Consider the following 22,583-nt stretch of genomic DNA (forward strand, 5'->3'; position numbering starts at 1 on the left):
ATGGTTCAGTTCCTTGTGGAATTGCATTATTACTAGAGGTGTAAAACCAGGCAGACAAGCTAGCTGTTGGGCATCCTGCTGAGGTTCTAATGTGCTCCATCTTGTTGGAGCAGTTGTTTGCAGTCTTTTCAGGACAATTACATCCATAACCACAGGATACATTCAGTGAAACTATATTACAGATAACAGTGGAGACTGGCATTCACTGCTCGTCACCCCTCTCTGTCTTCAGCCTCAGTGTGGGCAGCTTATAATAATATAGTAATGCCACTTTTACCATTCACAGAGTAGTTTTTTTTTTTTTTTTAATCCTGTGGAGCAAATCTGGAAAAAACTGATTTTTAACTTTTTAAATAAGTGCTTAAAATCATAGAATATTAGAGTTGAAGAGACTTCATAAAGTCTAATCCATTTGCAAGTGAAAACACAGGCTGAATCAGAGTAATGGATGGTCCCTTAGGAGATAATAGAAGGTCCTGGTAGAATATCTTTTAGGTGGTAGAGACTGCATGAGTAGGGGGATTTATTTACTCTTAGCTTCTGGTTTTAGAACTATCTCAAACAAAATTTTTCATTTTGAATTTAAGGGTTTTTTTTCTGCTAAACTTCGTTTCCCCCCATCTTAATACCAGCAATACCTTTTTATTTCTGAAAGCCAAGCATATAATTTGCTTTCTGAGATTATCACAGTATTTATTATTTTGATGACAATTTGATGGTTTCTTAGAGAACTGGACAGAAAAGATGGTTTTAGTTGAGCTTGAAATGGTATTTAAGGTTTCCAAAAGGCAGATGCTATGATGTATCACTACAGCCTAATAAATGGGAATGCATTCTAGAATGACAGGCTGAATACTTTAATGAAAGAAGGTTTTCCATTTCAGTTGGTCAATTAAATCACTGTTGATGACTTTGGATCACTAATGAACATTTGTGGAAAATGACCATTTGAATTCAATTATTACAATAATAGGTTTTTTGGAGAAGTACAAGTACAAATAATCCTAACTGTAAATTAAAAGATTTATCCATTTTGCCACAGATAAGTTAGCGTATTGCTTTGCTTTTTAATACCAGAGCAAGTTGACATTTCAGAATTCTTTTACAGATTAAGTACATATTCTTTCTTACAAAAGTTCTACTTACAAAAGGTTATGTTTTTCATTGAGCACCTTTTGAAATATAATTTATGCTGCTAACCGTTATGTTACTTCATTATTCTCAGAGCAAATTAGCAAGACCTAGAAACAAAAAAAGGGAACTTTGTACAGTATGTAAAAGCAAAAGATTAAGTTTACGATGGATTAGGTATTTGATTTATTTAATGCCTTAGGGGAAAAAAATCTAAATCTGGAAAAACAGTAGGAAGAAAGTAACCATTATTTGGGAACATGCAAATTTATTTAAAAGTACTGTGAAAATAAAATGTAAATAGAAGCTTAATAACTAGATTTTTTATCTTAAGCCTATTAAAGTTTCAAATTTTCTTATTTTAAGCCTTTATGTTCGTTAACATATTTTAAGAAGATATATCCTGTCATTTTTGCTAAATTTACCCGACAAATTCATCCCAATATGATGTTTTTCTTTAGTTAACTTCATTTTCTCTAAAACTTGGGTGTGTTGTGGTAGTTAAGGCAAAGGTGGGTTCTTTCGAAATGCACGTTTTTCTCATTTTGTTATTTGTAAAATGGGCTATAATCTCCATCCAAGCTTCCTTCAATCTCCATTTCATAGTTTGCAGAGAAAGGAGACACTGTGGAGCACAGACTTCCCCTGGGAATACACTGGGCTTAATGAGCTTGATAGTCTGGTGGGCTCAATAAATCAAATAAAGCAAAACATTTCTCATTTTTGAATAAAAGCATTTATCACACAGTGTTTGTTCACTCGTGGTCACAAGATTGATTGGTTCCCAGCATCATAGCGTATATTGAAGCATTTTTGATTTTGTTTTTCCAGTGGGCAAGTTACGGAAGCAGTGGCTAAAGGAAAGTATCTCTGATGTCGGCTTTGGGATGCTGAAGTCTGTCAAGGAATATGTGGACCCCAATAACATCTTTGGAAACAGAAACCTTTTATAAATCCATTAGTATCATTACAAAAAAATGTCAATTTTTTTTTTTAAGTTTTCAACTGTGGTTATAATCGTAATCAAATATATCATGGACTATATTTTGGATACTTTGTTTGTTGGTTTAAAATAAGTTTGTTTTCATTCTGTAGTTTGTTTTGTTTCTACATCTATGCATTGACAGATGGTATTCCTAAATCTCTCTCATTGTAGGTACGTCATTTTACAGCCAACGGTTGTCATTTCAAATTTTAGGCAGCACAAGGCTGCCAACTATTCCAGAGGAAGCTGCTGCCAGCTGTTTTGTATTGATGCTTCCTCTTGGGGAACAAAGACAGATTTCGGTATCATTGATTGCTCAGCTAGCCTCTTTTTAAAAGAATGTTTCTGGGAATCAGATGTCTAGGAAAGGATTCCACTGAGGAGTGATACACATGTACATCGTTTAAGAGCATATTCTAGTGTGACTAGGCCATTAAAGGGAAGGATATTCATGAAAGAATATAGGCAACCTGTTATTTAGAAAACCTTCACTTCTGTAAGGTGCTTGGCCTATGGGGTTTTTTTGTTTTTGTTTTTGTTTTGAAATTAGTATACATGCATAAAACCTTGTATCATCAATATACAAATTATTCTGTTAGGGGACATGTTTTTGTTCTCCATGTTTCTGTTTCTATTGAGGTATGAGTTGTATTTGTATCACTGAGATAACCTATTGTTATATTCTAATTCATTGATAACATGTTTTGTAAGAAAAGCTGACATCCCTCATTGCAAGTGAAGAACAGGTTTACCATGAAATGAATGCCTTTATTCAAATTAGAGTCCTAATGTTTCTGATTTCACATTCTTGTTGCTGAAATGCAGAAGAAACAGCTACAGCAGGAGCAGAAGGAAAATTCCTTAGACTTAATGTCTCCAATTGCAAGAATTGTTTCACTAAAGAAACAGTCATCATTCAACTACTGAATTTGAAAGCCTCAGCAGTTTCAACAACAAAAATCATTTTGCTTTTTTAAAATTAATCCCAACTGCATGATAAATTTTCATATAAAAAGTAAAGTTTCAATTTAGTTTTTAATAATGGTTTAATGCCTTTTTTGAATAACTGGTTTAACCTAAATTTTTTTTAAATGTAATGTAATGTATTAATGCATATACCATAATCAAAAGTTTGAAATATCCGTTTCTTAAATAATGAGGACATTAATCACATTTAGCAAACATTTGTACATTCAAACCTGGATATTAAAGTGAAATGATTACTTTGAATCACTGTCTGCCAAGGTTCATGATTCACATTTTGAGATGGATTCTTTTCTTAATGTAATACCTAACTTTTGATAATTTTTTAAAACTAATATTTGATCAGATAATGTAAGTCAAAATGCAGACAATCCTTTAAAAGGATGCATTGTCTGTGTATGTAGCAACAGCTCCAAAGTATTTTTGGGCAGTTTGATACCTTTTATATCTGAAGTAGCCTTAACCAGAAAAATGATAATTTAAAATTGACAAAATGATATTTTTAAGACTTCAAAATGATAATTTTTAACTATTAAAATTGGCCTCAAACTAATAAATCTGTAATTAAATTAGAATTAAATATCAGTTTAACAACAAAATGAAATATTTCTTTTTTAGAAACTGCCTCTCTTCATTGGTGATTTATTTTTAATTATAGAATTTCCAGCAGATCTTTGCTTTAAGCCCTTGATATTAGACCTAATTGGACACTTGATGAGGAAGTTGCCTCTAGAATTATAAAAATCTCAGCTTTATAAAATGCATCTGTTCATGAAGGTAATTTCTCTAATTGGTGATCAAAATATAAAATTAAAGAAGGTACTAATGTCTCACTGGAAGTATATATATATACACACACATGTATATGTGTGTGTGTGTGTGTATATATATATGTTTCTGAGTAATTTTTAAAAAATAAAACAGGTTCATTAGAAGATCCATTCCTTTGCATGTGATTGTTATAACATTCTTTCCCAGGGAGTTCAATTTCAACAACCTCAGAAATCCGTACTTGATATTAGGAAACTATAAATGTAACACCTGAAATTATTATGTTCACTATTCTACATGAACCTTATGGAAATTCGTGATTTATGTCTTTGTTTTTCTTTTTCCAAGTATATGCAGGACTCCCCAACCTTGATTTTATAATGGTGACTGCATTTTGTAGGTGGAATCATTTCTACCGAAATCATTTTGAAACACAAGAACATTCATCAGTACTGTTTCGCTCTGATTTAGTAAATCAGAAAGCCTCGCCCCACCCCCAGCCCCCACTTTCACACACCTACTTCTGGGAGGTGCCTCAGTATAGACTTAGTATCTGTGGAGGACTGAGTTCATGAATATGCACAGAAGCACTTAAACCATGCTTCTTATTTCTATTATATTTGAAAATGGCTTCATAAAAGTTAGGAGAACACTGTTTATGTGACACTTCTTAACTCATTTTTAATGTTTATTTTTAATTTAAAAAACCTATTGCCTATTTGGTTTTCAGTACTGCATAACACTGACTTTCTTAAATTAGTCATATTTGCAATAATTTACTTAAATTTGGTAATGTCACATTTGGGTTGGGGTTTCAGTGGGAATAGTAACTTGCCGCTAGTGAGAAATGGCATTGAATACTAAAGACTCAGTGTGAACAGTCTTTATAGACCCTTAGAGAAACTGTTGCCTTAATGTTTGGTGCAATTTCTAGTAGTGCATAAGTGAATTTAGTCTTATGATAAGTAACTTGAGCTGTTTTTAGCTTAGTAAGAATTGTGGAAACCACATTTATTGTGCCCATCATTTTACACAAAGAAAAGAGGATTATATTGTTTCTTCTGAGGAAATAGGAGTTTTCTTCCTAAAAGTGCTTCCATATTGCAGTACTATTACTTAAAAGTTATTTATGAAGTTGGAAGCCTTCTAGTTTGCCTAACAGTGTTGATGTATTTTGAAAACAAAATTGCAATAAAGGATGAGCTTCCATCGGTGTATATGTTATACCAGATACAGATGGTTGCAAGGAAACCTTTCCCCCTACCCAGAATAGTCTGTTAGTAACTGCTAAGTCCTGGCTTGCATTTTTGAAAATGCTTTTCTGCATGTTAGCACCCAGACTTTCCTTTGTCATATTCCTTTATAGCTACAACTTAACTGTAGCTTATCAGAGAAGCTCTGTAGTCCTACACTGAAGTGTGTTCCCTTGGCTGTTATATGGGGCTGGGTTTGGTTGAACTTCTATTCTGTATAAATGTTAGAACACAGTTACTACAGATTGATTTACAAACTGCATGTGCTGGTGCTTCAGGCAGCCAAAATGGAATGCTGTGGAAAGCATATATCTACATCTTAAAAAACACTCAGACAGGAGTTAAGGACAGCTTTAATAATTTTTTTGTTTACCACTTAATCTTTATCAACTCTGATTTTAGTTAGGACTTAGCTCATGGTTGAAGAAAAGTGGAAAATAACAAGTGCCCATTTAGGTTTGAAGAATCCAGAATGTTTTACCTTTGACTTTATGAGTTACAGAAGCTTGGCTTTGCTCTAGGCTTCATGTTCCCAAATGAGCCATACATATGTCAGTATATTCACTTAATTTTTACTTATTTCAGTTTCCTGTAAAGGAAACAACTTATACATTGATGCTTAAATCCAGAAAGTATAAAAGGTTTTCTTAAACTGTTAAAATATAGTGTCTGATATAAAGGATGTAAGTTACTCAGCTTTCTGCTCCCTAAGCCAAACAGTGTTTGTCTTCAGTGTGAAATTTAACTGTAAAAACTACTTGTGATGTCAAGAGATTATAGATCATATTATTAATAAAATGGACCTGGGTCTAAGTTTTTTTTCTTCAAAGGGAGTGTGAAGCTGTTTATTCTTCTGTTTGCATATGGGTTTTTCTTTTAACTTTAGTTTTTCATGTTCATATTTCCACTGATTTGAAAACACAAAATTTATTTTTATAATTTTGTTGCTTGTAGCATAATCAAGTGCAACCTACTTGTGACTAAATCTCTGGATTTATAGTTGACGATATTGGTAGCTAGGTTTTGTCAATCCCTCATCATTTTTTAAAATCAATGCTATATTCCCAGGAGGCATTGAGACTCCTGTGAACCCGAAGCACTCCCTTTTGAACCTTGGAAGATCCTCAAAGAGCACTCTTGTGCTCTTCTAATCACAATTCCTTAACAAATCGGAGTAAGGACCACTGACATATAGAACACTCAAGCCAAAGAACCATCACAGAATTTAGTAACTTTAGTTCTGTGAACATGAAAACATTTCTTTTTTGGTTTCCAAAGGAGATTATTTATTTTTCCACAAGGAAAAACATCTTGCAGAGACTCTGAATTCCAAATCTGAGTGAGAAAGAAAAGGAAAAAAATCTGTTTCATCGTGGATTTCTAAGCAACATATATACGTGTTTTTAAGACAACCTTTTGTTGGCAGTGTTTTTCCTGAACACCACATGCACCCTAGGAAACATGTTTTTCCTTTAAAGTAATCTTGTTCACATATCGGAAAAGGACATGAAATGCTCATACTGGCATATAAGTTTCTATAAGTAGTTATTTTTGGGCTACTTATATACTGTATCCCCAAAAGCTCACAGTGCCTTGTTGAGATTTTTTTTTTTTCCATGAAATAGCCATTATTTTAAATGAGTGGGAGAGGATAAGTCTTTAGACAGAGGTCATTCATCAGTTCAAGACTATTCCTCTTCAAGAACATGTCAGGAATTAAGTAGTTGTATGTGGAAACACTGGTAATTCTTTCCACAGTATTGTTTTGGATAATCTGTTCTAGTATATTTAACTAATTGTATGGTGGACCTGTACTCTGATACACATCTAATCAGTCAATGGGATTTGTATGTGATTTTCATTCCTACTGCCCCAACCTAGTAGCCCTAAGTTGTGGCTTGGTGGATGTGGCATTGAGCCTCAAGACACTCACTACATTCTTTCTGGATGTTTGCTTACAGGCTCCCTGAGGAACAGAACCTGTGGAGCTGGCAGGGGGGCGGGTGGCTTTTATTCCTAATATTATGTGCCAGTCCTTTTTCGTGTGATGGTGCCTTCCGAATAACGAATATTTCTGTTCTGGACAATGATTAAATCTTATGAGAAATATATGTAGGTTATATTAATTCTTGTTCATTTTTGCTAAGCCTGTGAAATACTTTGGCTCTGATACAACTTGACTTGAATAATATCTTATCCTGAGTCTTCCTCCAAGGCAGTACATATTCCTGCTAGGACTGTAGTAATCCTTTGGGAACTACATGTGAGTAAGCACCTGTATGTAAGCCATTATACTGCTGTAACTAATGCATACAAACAATTCTTCTCTTTACATTTATAGTCTAAAAGGGGATATGCAGTGGGAAGGAAAATTCCTGAGAGTTTCCAGCGTAGCTTTGTCAATTCCAACTGAGCCATACTGTTTTCCACAAGGGCTCAACACATATCAGTATTCCATGCTTTCACTGTGTGTTCAGATTCTCCTTTTATTGGTTTTCTTAGACTGTACTGTTCTATAAGCAAATGCCCATGTGTGATTTTTAAGATGTGCTGGGGAAAAATAAATCAATACCACAACCACCCATTGTTAAAGAAATTGTTGTTTATTTCACATTGGTTCTATTTAACCTTTGTTGACAGCATGCTATTCTTGGCAAAAACAAACAGGATACACTTTGTGCCCATGAGTACCCTCTCTGGTAGTAAAGGGCATGTGCACAGATACTGATTACATCCCTGCCTGTGGCTCCCACACTGAAAGGAAGGTTGTAGCTATCTGGGCTCTGAAATGACTGAAGGTCAGACCTGTTGAACTCTGTCTTACATGATACATTTCAGTAATCACTAGCCATACTAAGATTTTAGCTCTTGTATTATGTAGTTAAGAAAAGCAATTTTCTACCTGACTTATATAAGTTCAGATTGAATGAACTCTAGAAATCATCCCATCTTATTTGCTTCATCCCATCTGAACATAATTGCTACCTAACGTTCCCCAGACCACAAACAGATAACCAGTCTTCCTGACCATTTATTGCTGTGAACAAATGCAAATTCATTGCCTTTCCAGGAAGCCTTTTCCAACTTCTGTCATCTTCAAATATTAGGAAATTTTTAAATTATTATTATTAGACTGAAATCTGTGTTTGCCTTCTACCCATTATACAACTTCTGCCACCTTTGGTCATAAAGAATTGTCCAATTTCTCTGTTGAAGGGCTGCTCTTCAGGTATTTTAAGTCAGGTCCCATGTTCTTCAACACCTTCTCCTGTCAACCTTTGCTCCTGTCATTTATAGACTTTCACCTTAATAATCCTCTTCACATGTGCCCATTTGCTGTTTTTAAAGTGTGGTGTCTAGGCCTGAAAACAAATCTTCCAGAGTAGTACCAATGCTTCCTCTAGTGTAGTTACTAATAAAAAAGCATTTTTGGTGGGCATTGCTCTGTCAACTCATACTGACTATATGCCATTTACCAAAGATTGTCTTTTTCATGTGACATTTTGGCCGCATCTCCTTGGAGGCTAATTTTTTTAAAGCCCCATTACTTATATTTAGCTTTACTAAAATTTGTATCTTACTGGAGTTAGTTCCATATTTTCAAAATGTTAGGATCTTGACTCTTACCCAGAATATTTTCTGTGCCATCAAGCTTCAGGTCATCAGTAAAATAGAGACAAATACTGTCTGGATTTTCATCCAAGTAATGACAGATAATTGGTACAAGGGCCTATCTGACCCATGATCCTGACATTTCATCCATGAAAGAACATTCAGGATTCAGACATCTACACTTTCGCTTGACATACAATTGTCCACCTTATACTTTTACATTTTGGCCACAAATACACTTTTTATTCAGTTAATCAGCATTTATGTCAGATAAGTAATCATGTTTACTTTAACATTTTCTGCTGCCACAGTGAAATCCTGATAAAGCTACTACTACAGTTTCATGTGCTACCCTATAAGAAAAAGAAATGAAACCTTCCTGCCATCACATTTCCTTTTGCCTATGTTTGGCCTCAGGGGCATGTTTCTCTTTTTGAAAGACTCAAACCCATTTTCTGCTGCATTTTCTGATGCGGTCTGTTGATTGGGCCTGGTATTGCCTGATGGACAAGCTCTGAAATCCACCCTTGCATAGTTTTGCCATGTCCTTTGTACCTCATTGTGCTAACATTAGATAGGTGAAGCTGCTCTTTTTAGAAAATGGCAGAATTTTACCACTGTAAAGTAACTTAGAAGATAGGGTTCTAAATACAAGAAGCAGTGGATAAGGTTCTATTCTGGACATTTTGGGTGTGATTCATTTTTCTCTACAAACTACAAGTCACATTCCCTATTCGGACCTAATTTCTTCTTTTATAAAGTGAAAAACTCTGAGGTCCGTTTCAACTCAGTCTCAGTGATTCTAATGTGTCTGTTTTTTTTGCTGAACACTACCCTAGAATTGATTATTATATAATTAATTTTTAAATTTACCCTTTTTTGCCAGACAGGCAAGAAGGTAGCATTGTTATCACAACAACCCTGTGAAGTAACTGGTATCATCCCCTTTTTACTGGTGAAAAAAACTGAAGTTTGGTTAGGTTAAGAAGCACCCACCATTAGTAGCTGGGAAGTGGCATTGCAGGACTGTGGAGCCAGGTGACTAACTCCAGTACCTGTGTGCTGGCTGCTTCACTGCTGTAGGCTACTTGTGCTGGATGACTATGATGTACACAGAATTTCTTTTTAGAGTAGATTATTAGTTGTCTAGAGAAGGGCTCAAGTGTTGGGGTGATCAGACCCAACACCAGGTCATGGGGGCGATGAAGTCCAGCGGAGTCAAAGGAATGAGAAAAGACAGTTTGAGAAATAAAGTGGGTCCGGGGGCCAACGCAAGTATGGAGGCTGCCAAGGCCCTGAGCCCTGGAAGCCCAGACTACTGTTTATTGGTGATCAAAGAAACAGGTGGTGAGAATGTGGGGTTGAAAGGGAGCATTGTATTAAGCACATGATTTACAGCTGTGACGGTTTAGCATTTATATGACCAATTCTAAGACAATTGATCTAGGAGCCTGGAAGGGCTAGAAGCAAGGAACCAGCAAGTCTAGACACATTCCAGAGGCCACGAGGGGTTTTATGTCCTGGGCTTAGATGATGGTATATCAGGGTAGCCTTCCACCCTTTAGCACAGAGCTTGGTGTTCCAAAGGCCATGAGGGATTTTAGACCCTGGACCCCGGACATGTTCCAAGACTCTTACATTATGTCAGACAAGCAAGCCCTGCCCCAGCTTCTCCCAACACTCAGCTTTTCCCAACGACAAGTAAGGAAATGGAGTCTCTTCCTACTACAGAGTAGAAGCTGCTGTCTTTGTGACCACATGCCATAGAATGCCAGAAAGGTTTTTTCTCAGATATTGTCCTGCTGTGTAAATGTTTAACCCACAGTATCCTGCACTGATTTTGTGGGTTTAATATGAAACTCATAAAAGGAAGTATCTGATGGAGTGAATAAATTTGCATTTTTATAACTTTAGTATTCTTTGAGCTGCACTTAAAAATAGAAGACAACCTTTTTCTATAAGTTATACATCTTCCATTGGGAGACTGAAAATTGAAAGAACTGTTTGAGATTAAAGAAATGTTTTATTATAACCTAGAGACAACAATCTAGGTTCTTAGGAAAGTCACAATTCCTTAAAAATACTAATTTAAGAATTCAGGTTGCTGCTGAAGGGTTTGAGCTACATTAGGGTACTCAAAAAGTATATAGCTTATAACTAGAATGAAAGTATCAGTTTAGAATCTGATGGTTACAGTCACGGTGATTATGTAGTTGGACAACCAAAACCCAAGAGTTACTGGCTCATGACAAAATACGGTTTGACTTAATACTAAGGGCATAGCCCAAAAACTGAAAACTACAGAAAACCCAAATGTCACTTTAGTCCCAGAGGTAGGTCAACAAAGGATAAGAGGCATTTAGTCAATGGTGGAGAATGAGCTGCAAGTCACACTAATACCAGGAAACTACTAATCCCAGGAAAAGCTGAGTGTTGGGAGAAGCTGGGGCAGGGCTTGCATGTCTGACATAATGTGAGAGTCTTGGAACATGTCCAGGGTACAGGGTCTAAAATCCCTTGTGGCCTTTGGAACACCAAGCTCTGCAGAGAATGCTCTCAGAAACACAACCTCTAGGTCTTTCCAGATCACCCAGAGTCAATAAGAAAAAGAAGAGAGGGAACCTGAAACAAAAATTATATTTGAAAATCCTGATACTCACTTGTAAAGTCTTTCTTTAGTGATGTTATCCTTTTAAAATTAGGTTGTTTACGCAGTCTCACTCTGCTTAACTGTAGTCAGACTTCCAACACTGTTAACCCTCCAGGACACCAGGGAGAAAATGAGCCCAGATGAGGATTATGGGGCAGAGGGGTCAGAAAGTTACTTCTAAAGCTTCCCCTCCAAGCCATTTACCCTTTCTAATCTCATATTTCCTAATAAGTATATTTATTTGGGCATCTATCCCATAGCCCTCTCTAAACAAATCAGTCTAACCTTGGGCCAAACCTATCACTGTGATTCTGTATGGATTCCATCTGAGGTGCTTCTCTAAGCCTGTGAGGCCACACACCCCTCAGGTTAGGAGTGTCCCTCTTATGATTATAGCTGTCTCATTGCCAGATGACCCACCTTCATTCCCACACAGTCATAATTGTCTGCTTCTCATGAATGGGTCAGACTTAGCCACCACACCTGACCTTCACAGATGGTATTGGGGCAAACATCTGGACATTTTGGGTGTGGACATTTTTTTCCATTCTGCAGCTAAGGCCACATTCAAAAGGGGACTGTCATGAGGAATAAAAATCCTTTGACAGGCATGTCATGCCACTGATCAAAGGAGTATGTTTTTGCTGGTTCTGCACTAAGAGATCAAGTTCTTGTTCCTGAGAAAACAAATATAACTACTTGTGTATAAGCACATACACTCCTATTTTGTGTGTGCCCGTGTGGAGACCAAAGGGTTGACTAAGGTGAAATAATTAATATTTGAGTCCTTTAAAATAGACTATGCAGGTATTATGAATAAATCTTAAAAGATTCCTTATATTTCTATAAGGAGCTCATTGTCAAGAAAAGTGCTTTTAGCACTTTATATACTCTAGGAGCACAGAACAAAGCTTTCATTTGAGTTTTAGGTACAGAAGCTTTCACTCAAATGGCAAAATATGGGGTCATTGTAAAGTCATTTGCTTTTTAGAATCAAGCAAGGCAGGGTACTTTGAATGTGAGTTTTAAAGATGTATATCCTGAAAATAAGGACAACAAGTGCCAGGGGAGTTAGGAATGCCCTGTCTTCCCAGGCCTCAGCACCAGACTTCTTGACTCTGTGTGGTTCATAAGACTTTGTTGCCGCCAGCAGCAATCTGAATCTGCGTGGGTGCCTGTCTGAGAGCCAGGGTAAGGAAGGGGACAAATGGCATGGTTCACCTTTGTTTCTTAGTGGTGTGAGCAGTCAGGATTTCCTTATACATTACTAACTAGGAAATCCCAAATGCCCAGCAGCAAGGGGTTAAAAACCATTCAGAAAAGCTTTTTATGTTCTGAAAAGTTAAATTACACATACATGAAAACCACAAACACATAACACCTGGGTAAATTGTGGCCAAATAAAGACCAGGCTATTTGCAAAAGGGAATCTGGAAAACATTTGTTTTTGGGTGGTTAACATTAGTTACACTTTATGCTTTTTTTCCCCTAAAGAAAATAGCATGGTTTAGAAGAAACAGGAAAAAAACAGAATTTTAATATGGCCATTGAAAACAAGATTTCAGTTCATTTACTTTCCAAATCTTAAGAGGCTACCAAGATTGACAGGGGCACAAAGCTACTGCAGCAACACTTTTAGTACAGAAGTTGTTAAACAAAGAACATTTCCCAAACATTGAATGTGCTATGGGATGCAGTGAAGAGGTCAGTAAACATTGCTTGTCCTCCACATGTGACACTAAAGCATCAGTGGTAAATGATAGCAGCTCAGATAATTAAGATTTAAAATGCCATAAATTCAAAACCATTAACTTCACAAAAAGCCAAATTTCCTGGTATAATACAATTTGAGCACAATTTGAGGTCATGCTACAGAGGAATTATGCTGAGCATGTTTTTATCAGTACCTATGTGGCTAAGTGGTTCCTTTTCCTTGAAGGAAAAAAATCATCTCATTATGGCAGAGGTTCCCTATCATTCAGAAGAAAGCTACTAGGTTGAGCTATGAGAAACTGCTAGTTTTCTAAGTCAAAAACTGTCAAAATCAACAACTTCATATGATTCAATCTAATACACTTGATTTTTCTAAGCTGGGTCAAGTTAGGTCTTTTTGTGGAAAGAAAGGAGTGGGAAATCAAATAGTAAAGCTCTTTTAAGGTTCAGAAAATAAAATGCCTGATCAGAATGCATGTGGTTCCCAGTGGGAACTCCAAAAAACTCTTGGGAGTTGTGGACATGAAATGAACACTACAACTTAGAGTTGACCTTTTTGGCCAGGCCTGGTGGCCAAGATTTTTCCTTATCCAAGAGGCTACAACATGGAAACACTGTACACCCAGCATATCCTAAATTGCAAGCACAAACGTAGGAATTAAGAACTGAGAGCTGGACCCAGTGATTTGCACCAGTAGTCCCAGCTACTTGGGAAGCTGAAGTGGGAGTATGCTTAAGCCTAGGAGTTGGATACTAACCTGGGCAACAAACATAACAAAACCTCTGTCTCTTAAACCCCTGAGTTCTCAGGATACATCTGTTATTTGTCACAGAGATAAATATTTAAAAAGTCATCATGGAAAATAGTAACAGCATATCTTGTTCATATATTTAAATTATTAAAGGGAACAAAAGAAAACCAGGGAAATTTGTTCTTTGATAATTGTTCATTGTGTCTACATTATAGCACCATAATTTTATTAAAGCTACAAAATTTTTTACTGACTTTTGCCCGTTTAAAAAAAAAAAACCCCACTTATACCCTAAGGCATTTTGGTTAGATAAAGCATTATATCCATATTAAAAAACACTGCCAAAGTATCCTAAAGTCTATATAAAAAGTATGCATTACAAATTAATGAGTGTAAATTGTGAGACTAGAACACACAGTCCCTGAAATGATTATTTAAAGACTACTCCTAACTATTACTGAGATAGTGCTTCGTCCCTGAATGATGTAATCCTTGTGCAAAGGCCCCTGAAGAGAGATCAGAGCACAAGGTTACAGAGGAAAGGAAACAAAGGTATTACAACTTCTGATAGAAACATTCTTCATAAGTTTGGAATTTTTCATAAACCCTGGGGTAAAAGTTCTTAGAATGTTTCACTTTCTGGGAAATGTAACAGCAAAAGTTTTGGCTACTTTTTTTTTTTATATTGCATAGTGTACAAAGTTCAACATGTAACAAATATAAAGATGCCCAAGGTTAAATAAAGCAATGCAAATTTATAGAACAAAGCCATTTGATAAATGCCATTATCAGCTATTACTATATATTCCATCCTATAATCTCATAAATCAAAGCTTTTAACTGCCTAGACTCATCTGTGACTGTATTCTTTCCAACATGCATTCTCTCTTCTTCCAGGGGTTGTTCAATAACAGCAGGTATGTTTCTGCCATGAAGTTCACAGTGTTCTAGAAACTGGACACATTCTTGAATAACACTATCACGAAGCATGATTGTGTGTTTTGACATGTTTTCTAACAAGGACAGGAAGCATCTTTTGGCATAATACCAGGTATCTGTTCCCAGCTTTTTATTATAAGGCTCCAAGCTTTTGATAACTCGAGAAATACCAAACTCATAGTTTCCTTTGGCACAATAAAGAGTTCCTATCACCAAATTCACAATGCAGAGATGGTACATTTTCCTATTTGGGTTATCATAAGAGAGCTGCTCTTCTTCCTTTTCAATCTTCCTCATCAATTCCTCTGCTTCTTCATTTTGACTTGTCATAATGTAGGAAACACAGAGATTAGCCAGCACAATAGCACTGACATTAAGGATGTTATCATAATGCTTTTTGACTATGGGTTCATAGAAACCAATGGCTTCTTTGTATTTGTTTTCCTGCATGAACAGAACATGAGCCACATTCAACTTCCACACATCATGGTCGTTACAGAATTCCACAGATTTGCGGAAGATCTTTTCCACCATTGGATAATTTTCAAGGTTCCAGTAGATTTTTGCCTGAGCCATCAACACGGGAATATACTTCTCCATGGTTTCATCATATTCATTCACTGCCTTTTTGATAGCTTCATCATCTCTATTGTGTCTTGCTTCCTGTACTTGTATGGTGAGTTTCCGGAGGACCTCAGTCAGCATCCCTGCTAGCCCATCAAGCTTAATGAAAGCCTCTTCAGGAGCTGTCTGGCAAGTGATCACGGCATCCAAGAAGTCATAGAGATAGGGTGTGAGGAACTTATAAATCAAATGGGCATTTTCTGCCAGGACATCTGCTGCTAGGTCAAAATACTCATATTTACAGTAGAGCAGCAACAGGTTGCCAAAAGTCTCTGGAGGAAAGGGATTCTGTTGGAGCAAAAACTGTAGCTTTTCAAACCCTTCTGTAGGCCTGGCATCCATGTTCATTAGTGCCTGGTTGTGTAGGGTCACAGGGTCCAACTCTTCCTCCGCCCTGGGTGGCATGTCAGTGAGGGCTTCTTGAGCTGCCTCATAGTTTCTCAGTTGGTATTCTATAGCTGCCTTAAGGTTGAAGGCTTCCACCAGAGCAGTCTGGTGGAGGACTAAGGTGTTGCCAACACTGCGAACATCAATGCCCTCAGTGGTCATGCCCACACCTAGCTCAGGGTGCTGTCGGATGCCCCGCTCAATAATCTCAGCGATATGCTTCAGCGCTGAGGCATACTGTCGGCTGCTGTAATAGGCCAAAGCCAGGTTGTAGGAAAGGTCAGGCTGGTAGCCCGAAGCCTGCAGGGCGGCAAAAAACTTGGAGCATGCAGCTTCATACTGCCCCTCCCTGTACAGCAAACAACCCAGGCTGACCTGGCCATCGGTCTCATTCTCGCCCCCACTTTCTTCTCCCTCTTCCCCACTCAGCAGCTGTTCTACCAGGATCCTGGACCCCGGCAGATCGCCCTCACTGTACTTGATGGCAGCCTGCAGGCGGAGGACCCGGCTGTGGTAGGCGGGGTTATCCAGGAGAAGGAAGGCGACCCGGGTGGCCTCCGGATAAAGGCAGGCCTTGTACAGGGCCTGGGCCTGGTACAGGCGGTACTGCTCCAGTTCCGGGTGCAGCTGGCCCAGCTGCTCATAGCACTCGGCCGCCAGCGCGAACTCCTGCAGGCGGTAGTAGCAGTAGCCTAGCAGCGACAGGCCTGCGCGGGTCCTAGGGCTCTGCTGCGGCTCTCGGCCCAGCAGCTGCACCGCCTCGGCGTAGCGGGCATCGCGGATGAGCCGGTACACGACCACGGTGAACTCCCCGTCGGGGATCTGCGCGCCGCTCAGGACCGCCATAATCACCAGGGCTGTTATGCGTGCGGTTACCACGACAACAGGGCAACCGGAAGCGGAAGACTGCCTGTTTCCTTGTCGCAAGAAATCTGTTAGGAATAAAAAGGGACCATTCTCGTCAGTCTCTGAATTTTGGTTTGATCTTCAAATACTGTGGACTGCGGAGTGGCGGCATTCAGGAGGGGAAAGGCTACTCTTCCGGGCCGTTCAGAGACTGAATCTCCTGGTCCCTGCCTGCACCGTTCCAGCGGTGCCGCGGCGCGGGACGTAGCCGCGCTGCATGCTGGGAGGCGTAGTCCCGGCTGTACCTACCCGACCCGCGGCCGGTGGGGATGCAGGGTAACCCTCCTTCCCTGCCCCCTAAAGATCAGGGGCGCTCACTGTGTCTGTTTTGGCACCTTGATCTCTGGCGCGGCGGAGAAAGGTTTCCGGCCCCATGTTCCTGGCGATTTTGAGCCTTGTACTCGGTGTCGTCGATACTAATGCTGGCTTTTGGTTTAGTTTTACTAAAAGGACCGGGATGGCAAAAGGCGAGTTATCTCTTGGAATTCCCCTGGAATTAGAGCAGGTTCTTTTTACGCTGCCCCGAGGGCACACTTTGTAAGAATAGAATTGAGCGGCGAGCAGAAATCCTTAATTTGGTGGTTTCCAGATGTTAATGAGGAAAAAGGACTGTGAATCTTGATTGGTACTGGAAGAAGTTCGGTTTTAGGTCAAAGTATCTCCCGCTCTTTTTTTCCCATAACAAATATTACTGAGTATATATTGGCGTTTACCCTTGGCCATCCCCATTGCGCTGGAGTTCCAACTTTCACTACTAAGTAGAAAAGTTCGAGAAATGCATGACTTCAGTCTTTTCCAAGAGGGGAAAATCCAAGACATTAAAATGTGCTCCTTTCTCTATGCATTTTTACTCTTCTCTCTTAACTACTAGATTTGTCAGCCAGTGATGTGTGGGTGTGTGAGAGACACACTGCTCAGTTTGTACTTGTCAGCCTTCTAGGGATTTTGGATATTGAGCTAATAAATATGGATTTTCTTCTGTTAAAATAAAAAAACATTGCCTACACTTTAATTTTTTTCCAGATTCTTAGTTTGAAGATTTCTATGCAGGTTTGCTAGACTGTACAAGATATCATTCTGGGTTTTCTTTCATTCTTCATTATGTATTTGGAATAGATTCTGTAGATTCCATGTTATTATCCTGGGGCTATTTTTGTATAATGTCTTTTCAATTTATTAGTGCCCATGATGGGGCTGTGAAAAACTAGGGGCTTAATTATTCCATAAAATTATATATAATCACTAATTTAAAAAATACCCCTAGATTAAACTGACCTAGAGACCATAGACTTTAAGGGAGAATGTAATTTTTCAATCAAGAATTAGGGACGTAGACAAGATAGCAAAATATGAATTTGGCTTATCCCAGTGAGGTACTTGTAAATAGTGTAGTTTTCAAGGTAACAATAATAGTTGTAATTAATTAACATCTATCATATGGTGGCCTGGGACAAGGCATTGTCTTTTGTAGTCTTCCATGATGTCCATTGGCCTCACTACCACCCAAGATAAACAGTCCAAGTCAGAATATGTCTTTGCTATGTAGTTAAATACTTCAATGCAGGTACCTTACTGCCTCTTCAACAGTATTGCTGTTCATAAATATTTTCTACATACAAATTTTGGAGCCAACACCAACCATATTGCATGACATTCTATTAGACCACCTGTATATATTATTTCTAATCATAATAACCACCCTGTATTCTGCATATTACTGATGAAGAACATGTGAATCAGAAAGATTAGGTAAGTTGCCTGTGATGACATAACAGATAAGAAGCAGCTGAATCATGAAATTCCAAAGCTAAGTTCAATAGGTAATAATCACTGATGAATTAACTCTTATCTCTCATGTATGCACCCAGTTATAGGGGAATATTAGTGTCTTGCTTTTTTATGTTGTTATTTTCCTATCAAAGCAACCAGCCACCTTGGTTTGGCCAGTGGAAATTTGAACTTCTTGGCCTAAGTTGTAACTGTGAGCAAGTATTAGAAAGTGATTAGTTGGGAGTGGTCATCTGTTGTACGTAAAAAGGAACTTCGTAGATGTCTGAATGCTATACCATAAAGCAACTGACTTCGTGTACTCATACATTCTTCTCTCTTGCTGAGAAGTTTGCCACAGTCCTGTCCTAGATGAGAACAGATAAGGAACCTCGTATTTCATCAGTACCAAGAAAGGGACAAAAGTGCACTCATTTTAGAGAGGTTGAGTGTAGCTCTGGACCATGCAAAAACACCAGGGAAAACAGTTGAGAAAGGCTTCTGTAACCCTATTTCAAGGCTTCTTTCTACCCAATTTCAGCTACAGCCTTATCCCATTTTCAACCCAGAACTGTTTGTAGATTGAAAGATGCTGGCTAGTGCTGCTCAATATTCAAGGAGTAGCGGGTGTTCTGCTTACTACCTGCCCGATTGACACTTGTCCTTGGAAACAATATCCAAAAGACTTAATATTTAAAAATTCTGGGGCCGGCCACTGTGGCTCACGCCTGTAATCCCAGAGCTTTGGGAGGCCAAGGTGGGAGGATTGCTTGAGGCTAGGGGTTCAAGACCAGCCTAAGTAACATAGGAAGACCTCATCTCTAACAAAAAAAAAAGAAACAAAAAAACAAAAACAAAAAAAAAAACCAAAAAAAAGCCAGGCATGGTGGTATGTAACTATAGTCCCAGCTACTCAGGATAGAAGCCGAAGAATTGCTTGAGCCCAAAAGCTTGAGGTTGTGGTGCGCTGTGATCATACCACTGCACTCCAGCCTGTGTAACAGAATGAGACTCTGACTCTAAAACAACAACAAAAAAATTCTTATATATTGAGCTGTTACCTTGGGTAACAATAAATTAAGGTAAGAAGACAGAACACAAAAATGGGAAATTGTCTTTCCTATCTTTCACCTTTATTTTGCAGAGTTGTATTTGCATCATGAACACATTCACCTTCAAATGGCTTCTTGAAAATATATGAAAAGTAAAAGGACTATATTTTCTCCTCCAAATTTCTGAGATCGCTGCAGAAATCAGTTGGGGTTCTCCTCTTTGTGTTGGTACCTGTGAGCATGGCAGCTGGAGTGGGCAGGAGGGAGGCTGTTCTGTGTCTCTTCCTCCTTACTTCATGTAATGCTGCTCCTTAGGCCTAGCTTGAAAAAAGCAGGACATTCGGCTTAGACAGATGGAGGGCAGGGTGATTTTCAAAATGAAATGAATACACAGATCACACTGTGAAATTGGCATGGCCATCACTGCTGCTGTGATAGACCGACTTTTATTTGGTCTCGGATAGGCATATGGGGAATAGATCAGTTTTTTGGGTAGTAGAGGAGGGAAAGGAGGCCCTTTAATTAATGATAGAAATTCTGGAAAGCAATAAACAGGAATATCATAAAGTATCTTTTTTGTTTGCAACAGAATCTTGAAAAGCTGCAACATATATCAAAAAATAAGTCTATAATACCACTCCCAGCAGTAAGAAAGCATTTGGTGTTTACAAAAAAATGATTTAGTGCCTTATTGAAAGGAATTTAGCTTTTAGGAAATGGTTTAGGACTCACAGTGGATTTTGCTGAATAAGCAGAGGCATGTTCACCATGTGGAAGAATTCTATTTAGGCAAAATGTATAGCAGCAAAAAGCATGATGTTTGGTTCCTAACGCTTTTGTGTTTCTGCCTGCCAAAATATGAGATGATCAAATTGCATGTATATTCTATTTGGCAGTCTCTTTTAAAACCACTTGGAAGTGATTATTTCATGAAAATAACTACTTCATGTTGGTAAACATTGTTTATTTATGAGTATTTCAACCACAACTGTGGTCAGACATCTTCCTTAATAAAGGAAGACTTTCTGCAAAACCACTTTCTACTTGTTATTTCTGTCTCCCATTCATTCCAGGGCATTTTCTTTAGGCTGTCCAGTTATGGGATTAACTTTTTTCTCTGGTAGTTCCAGCTCTATTAATATTTTAAATAGTAATGTATTTTCTTCTTAAATATGCCTTGCTTTTGATGAAACAGTTTTTATTTCTGGATTTATGGTATTGCTATGGTTTGGATGTGGTTTGTTCCCACCAAATCTCACAATTTGATTACCAGCATGGTGGTGTTGGAAGATGTTTGGGTCATGGGGGTGGATCCCTCATGAATGGCTTGGTGTCATTCCCATAGTAGTGAGAGTTATTGCTCTCATGAGACTGGATTGGTTCTCGTGGAAATGGATTAGTTCTCATGAGAGTGGGTTGTTATAAGGCAAGTTGCCCTTGGGTTTTGCCCCTTTGCACATGTCCACTTCCTCTTCGACCTTCTGCCATGTTATGATGCAGCACAAACAACCCCACCAGAAGCTGAGCAGATGCTGGCACCATGCTTCTTGTACTTCCCAACCTGCAGAACAATCAACTAAATAAACCTCTTTTTTATGTAAATTACCCAGCCTTGGGTATTTATTCAATTACAGTAACACAAAATGGACCAACACAGAAAATTGGTACCGAGGAGTGGGATTTGCTCTGTGAATACCTGAAAATGTGAAATCTGCTTTGGAATTATGTAGTGGGCAATGGTTGAAAGAATTTGGAGGAGGGGCAGGCTAGAAAGAGACTGTATTGCAGTGAACAGAGCATTAAGGGCAGTTCTGGTGAGGGCTTAGAAAAAGACAAAAAGATGAGGGAAAGTTTGGAACTTTTTTGAGATTGTTTAAGTAATTGTGACCAAAATGCTGATAGAAATATGGGCAGTAAAAGCCATGCTGATGAGGTCTCCGATGGAAATGAAGAATATCTTCTTGAAAATTGAGGTAAGGCCCATCCTTGTTACACAGTTGCAAAGAAATTGGCTGTAGTATGTCTATTCCCTAGGGATTTATGGAAGGTAGCACTTAAGAGTGATGAACTTGTGTATCTGGTGGAAGAACTTTCTAAGCAGCAAAACACTCAAGAAGTGATGTGGTTACTTTTAATAGCTCATGCTTAGTTATGGCACAGCAAAGTAATAATCTAAAGGCAGAATTTATAATTAAAAGGGAAGCAGAATGTAAACATTTGAAAAATGTGCAGCCCAACCATGTGAAATGAAAGAGTGTTTTCAGGAGAACAATTCAAGGGTACTGTCAAGAGACTACTTGCTAAAAAGATTAGTATGCATATAAGGGAGTCAAGTGCTGTGCATCAGGACATTGGGGAAAAGGCCCAGAGGCCTAAGAGGGCAGAATGGTTTTGAGGGACAAATCTGGGTGTTTTCTGTGAAATTGCTGCCCAGGGCCACTTCAGGCTGCTGCTCTTGCATCCTGGTGACTTAAGCAGTTCCAGGTGTTCCTTGTGCTGCCACTCCAGAGATCCCAAACTGTAAGCTTTGGCATCATCTACATCCAAATGGTGCTAATTTTGTAGACATGCAGAATACAAGAGTGGTGGAGGTATATAGGAGCTCCCACCTAGATTTCAGAAGATGTATCAGAAAGCCTGGAAGCCCAGGCAGACTTGTCAAAGGGGCAGAGCCACTGCAGAGAGCCTCTACTAAAGCAATGCTGAGCAGAAATGTATAATCAAAGCAGCCATAGAGAATCCCTACCAGGGAAGTAGGAGTTGAGGGAGTGGGGCTACCTTTGGGACCCTGAGACTGTAGAGCCATTGACAATGTGCAATGCCTGCCTGGAAAAGTTACGGGCATTTGACTCCAACTGTGAGAACAGCCAAGTGTGCTACACCCAGTGATGCAAGTGGGGCAGGGCTGCCCAAGGCTTTGGGAGCCCACCCCTCACATCAGTGTGCCCAGGAGATGACACATGGTGTGAAAGATTATGCAGGAGCCTTAAGATTTAATGTCTGCCCTGCTGAGTTTCAGATTTGTATGGGGTCTGTCATTTCTTTCTTTTGGCCTAT

General features: G+C 38.6%; 2 protein-coding genes across 7 annotated transcripts in view; one reads left to right on the plus strand and one right to left on the minus strand.

Moving 5' to 3' along the window:
* Positions 1-7,704, plus strand: part of AGPS (alkylglycerone phosphate synthase) — a 160,850-nt gene extending 153,146 nt beyond the window's left edge. For all 6 annotated transcript variants that reach the window (XM_077957233.1, XM_015110421.3, XM_077957232.1 and 3 more), the window contains one exon: positions 1,963-7,704. In XM_077957233.1, coding sequence (XP_077813359.1) covers positions 1,963-2,084 — 122 coding nt within the window. In that variant the 3' untranslated portion in view covers positions 2,085-7,704. The remainder of the gene's footprint in view (positions 1-1,962) is intronic.
* Positions 7,705-12,892: 5,188 nt separating this feature from the next.
* IFT70B (intraflagellar transport 70B) lies at positions 12,893-19,316 on the minus strand. The gene has a single exon (XM_015110423.3). It carries the CDS (start codon positions 16,645-16,647, stop codon positions 14,650-14,652), a length of 1,998 nt encoding a protein of 665 aa, XP_014965909.3. The 5' UTR covers positions 16,648-19,316; the 3' UTR covers positions 12,893-14,649.
* Between the last annotated feature and the right edge of the window lie 3,267 nt (positions 19,317-22,583).

This window comes from Macaca mulatta, chromosome 12 (genome assembly GCF_049350105.2).
Source record: "Macaca mulatta isolate MMU2019108-1 chromosome 12, T2T-MMU8v2.0, whole genome shotgun sequence".
Lineage (NCBI taxonomy): Eukaryota > Metazoa > Chordata > Mammalia > Primates > Cercopithecidae > Macaca > Macaca mulatta.

Excerpts from the sequence above, each read along its gene's own strand:
- IFT70B (XM_015110423.3), bottom strand. The coding sequence starts at position 16,647 with ATGGCGGTCCTGAGCGGCGCGCAGATCCCCGACGGGGAGTTCACCGTG.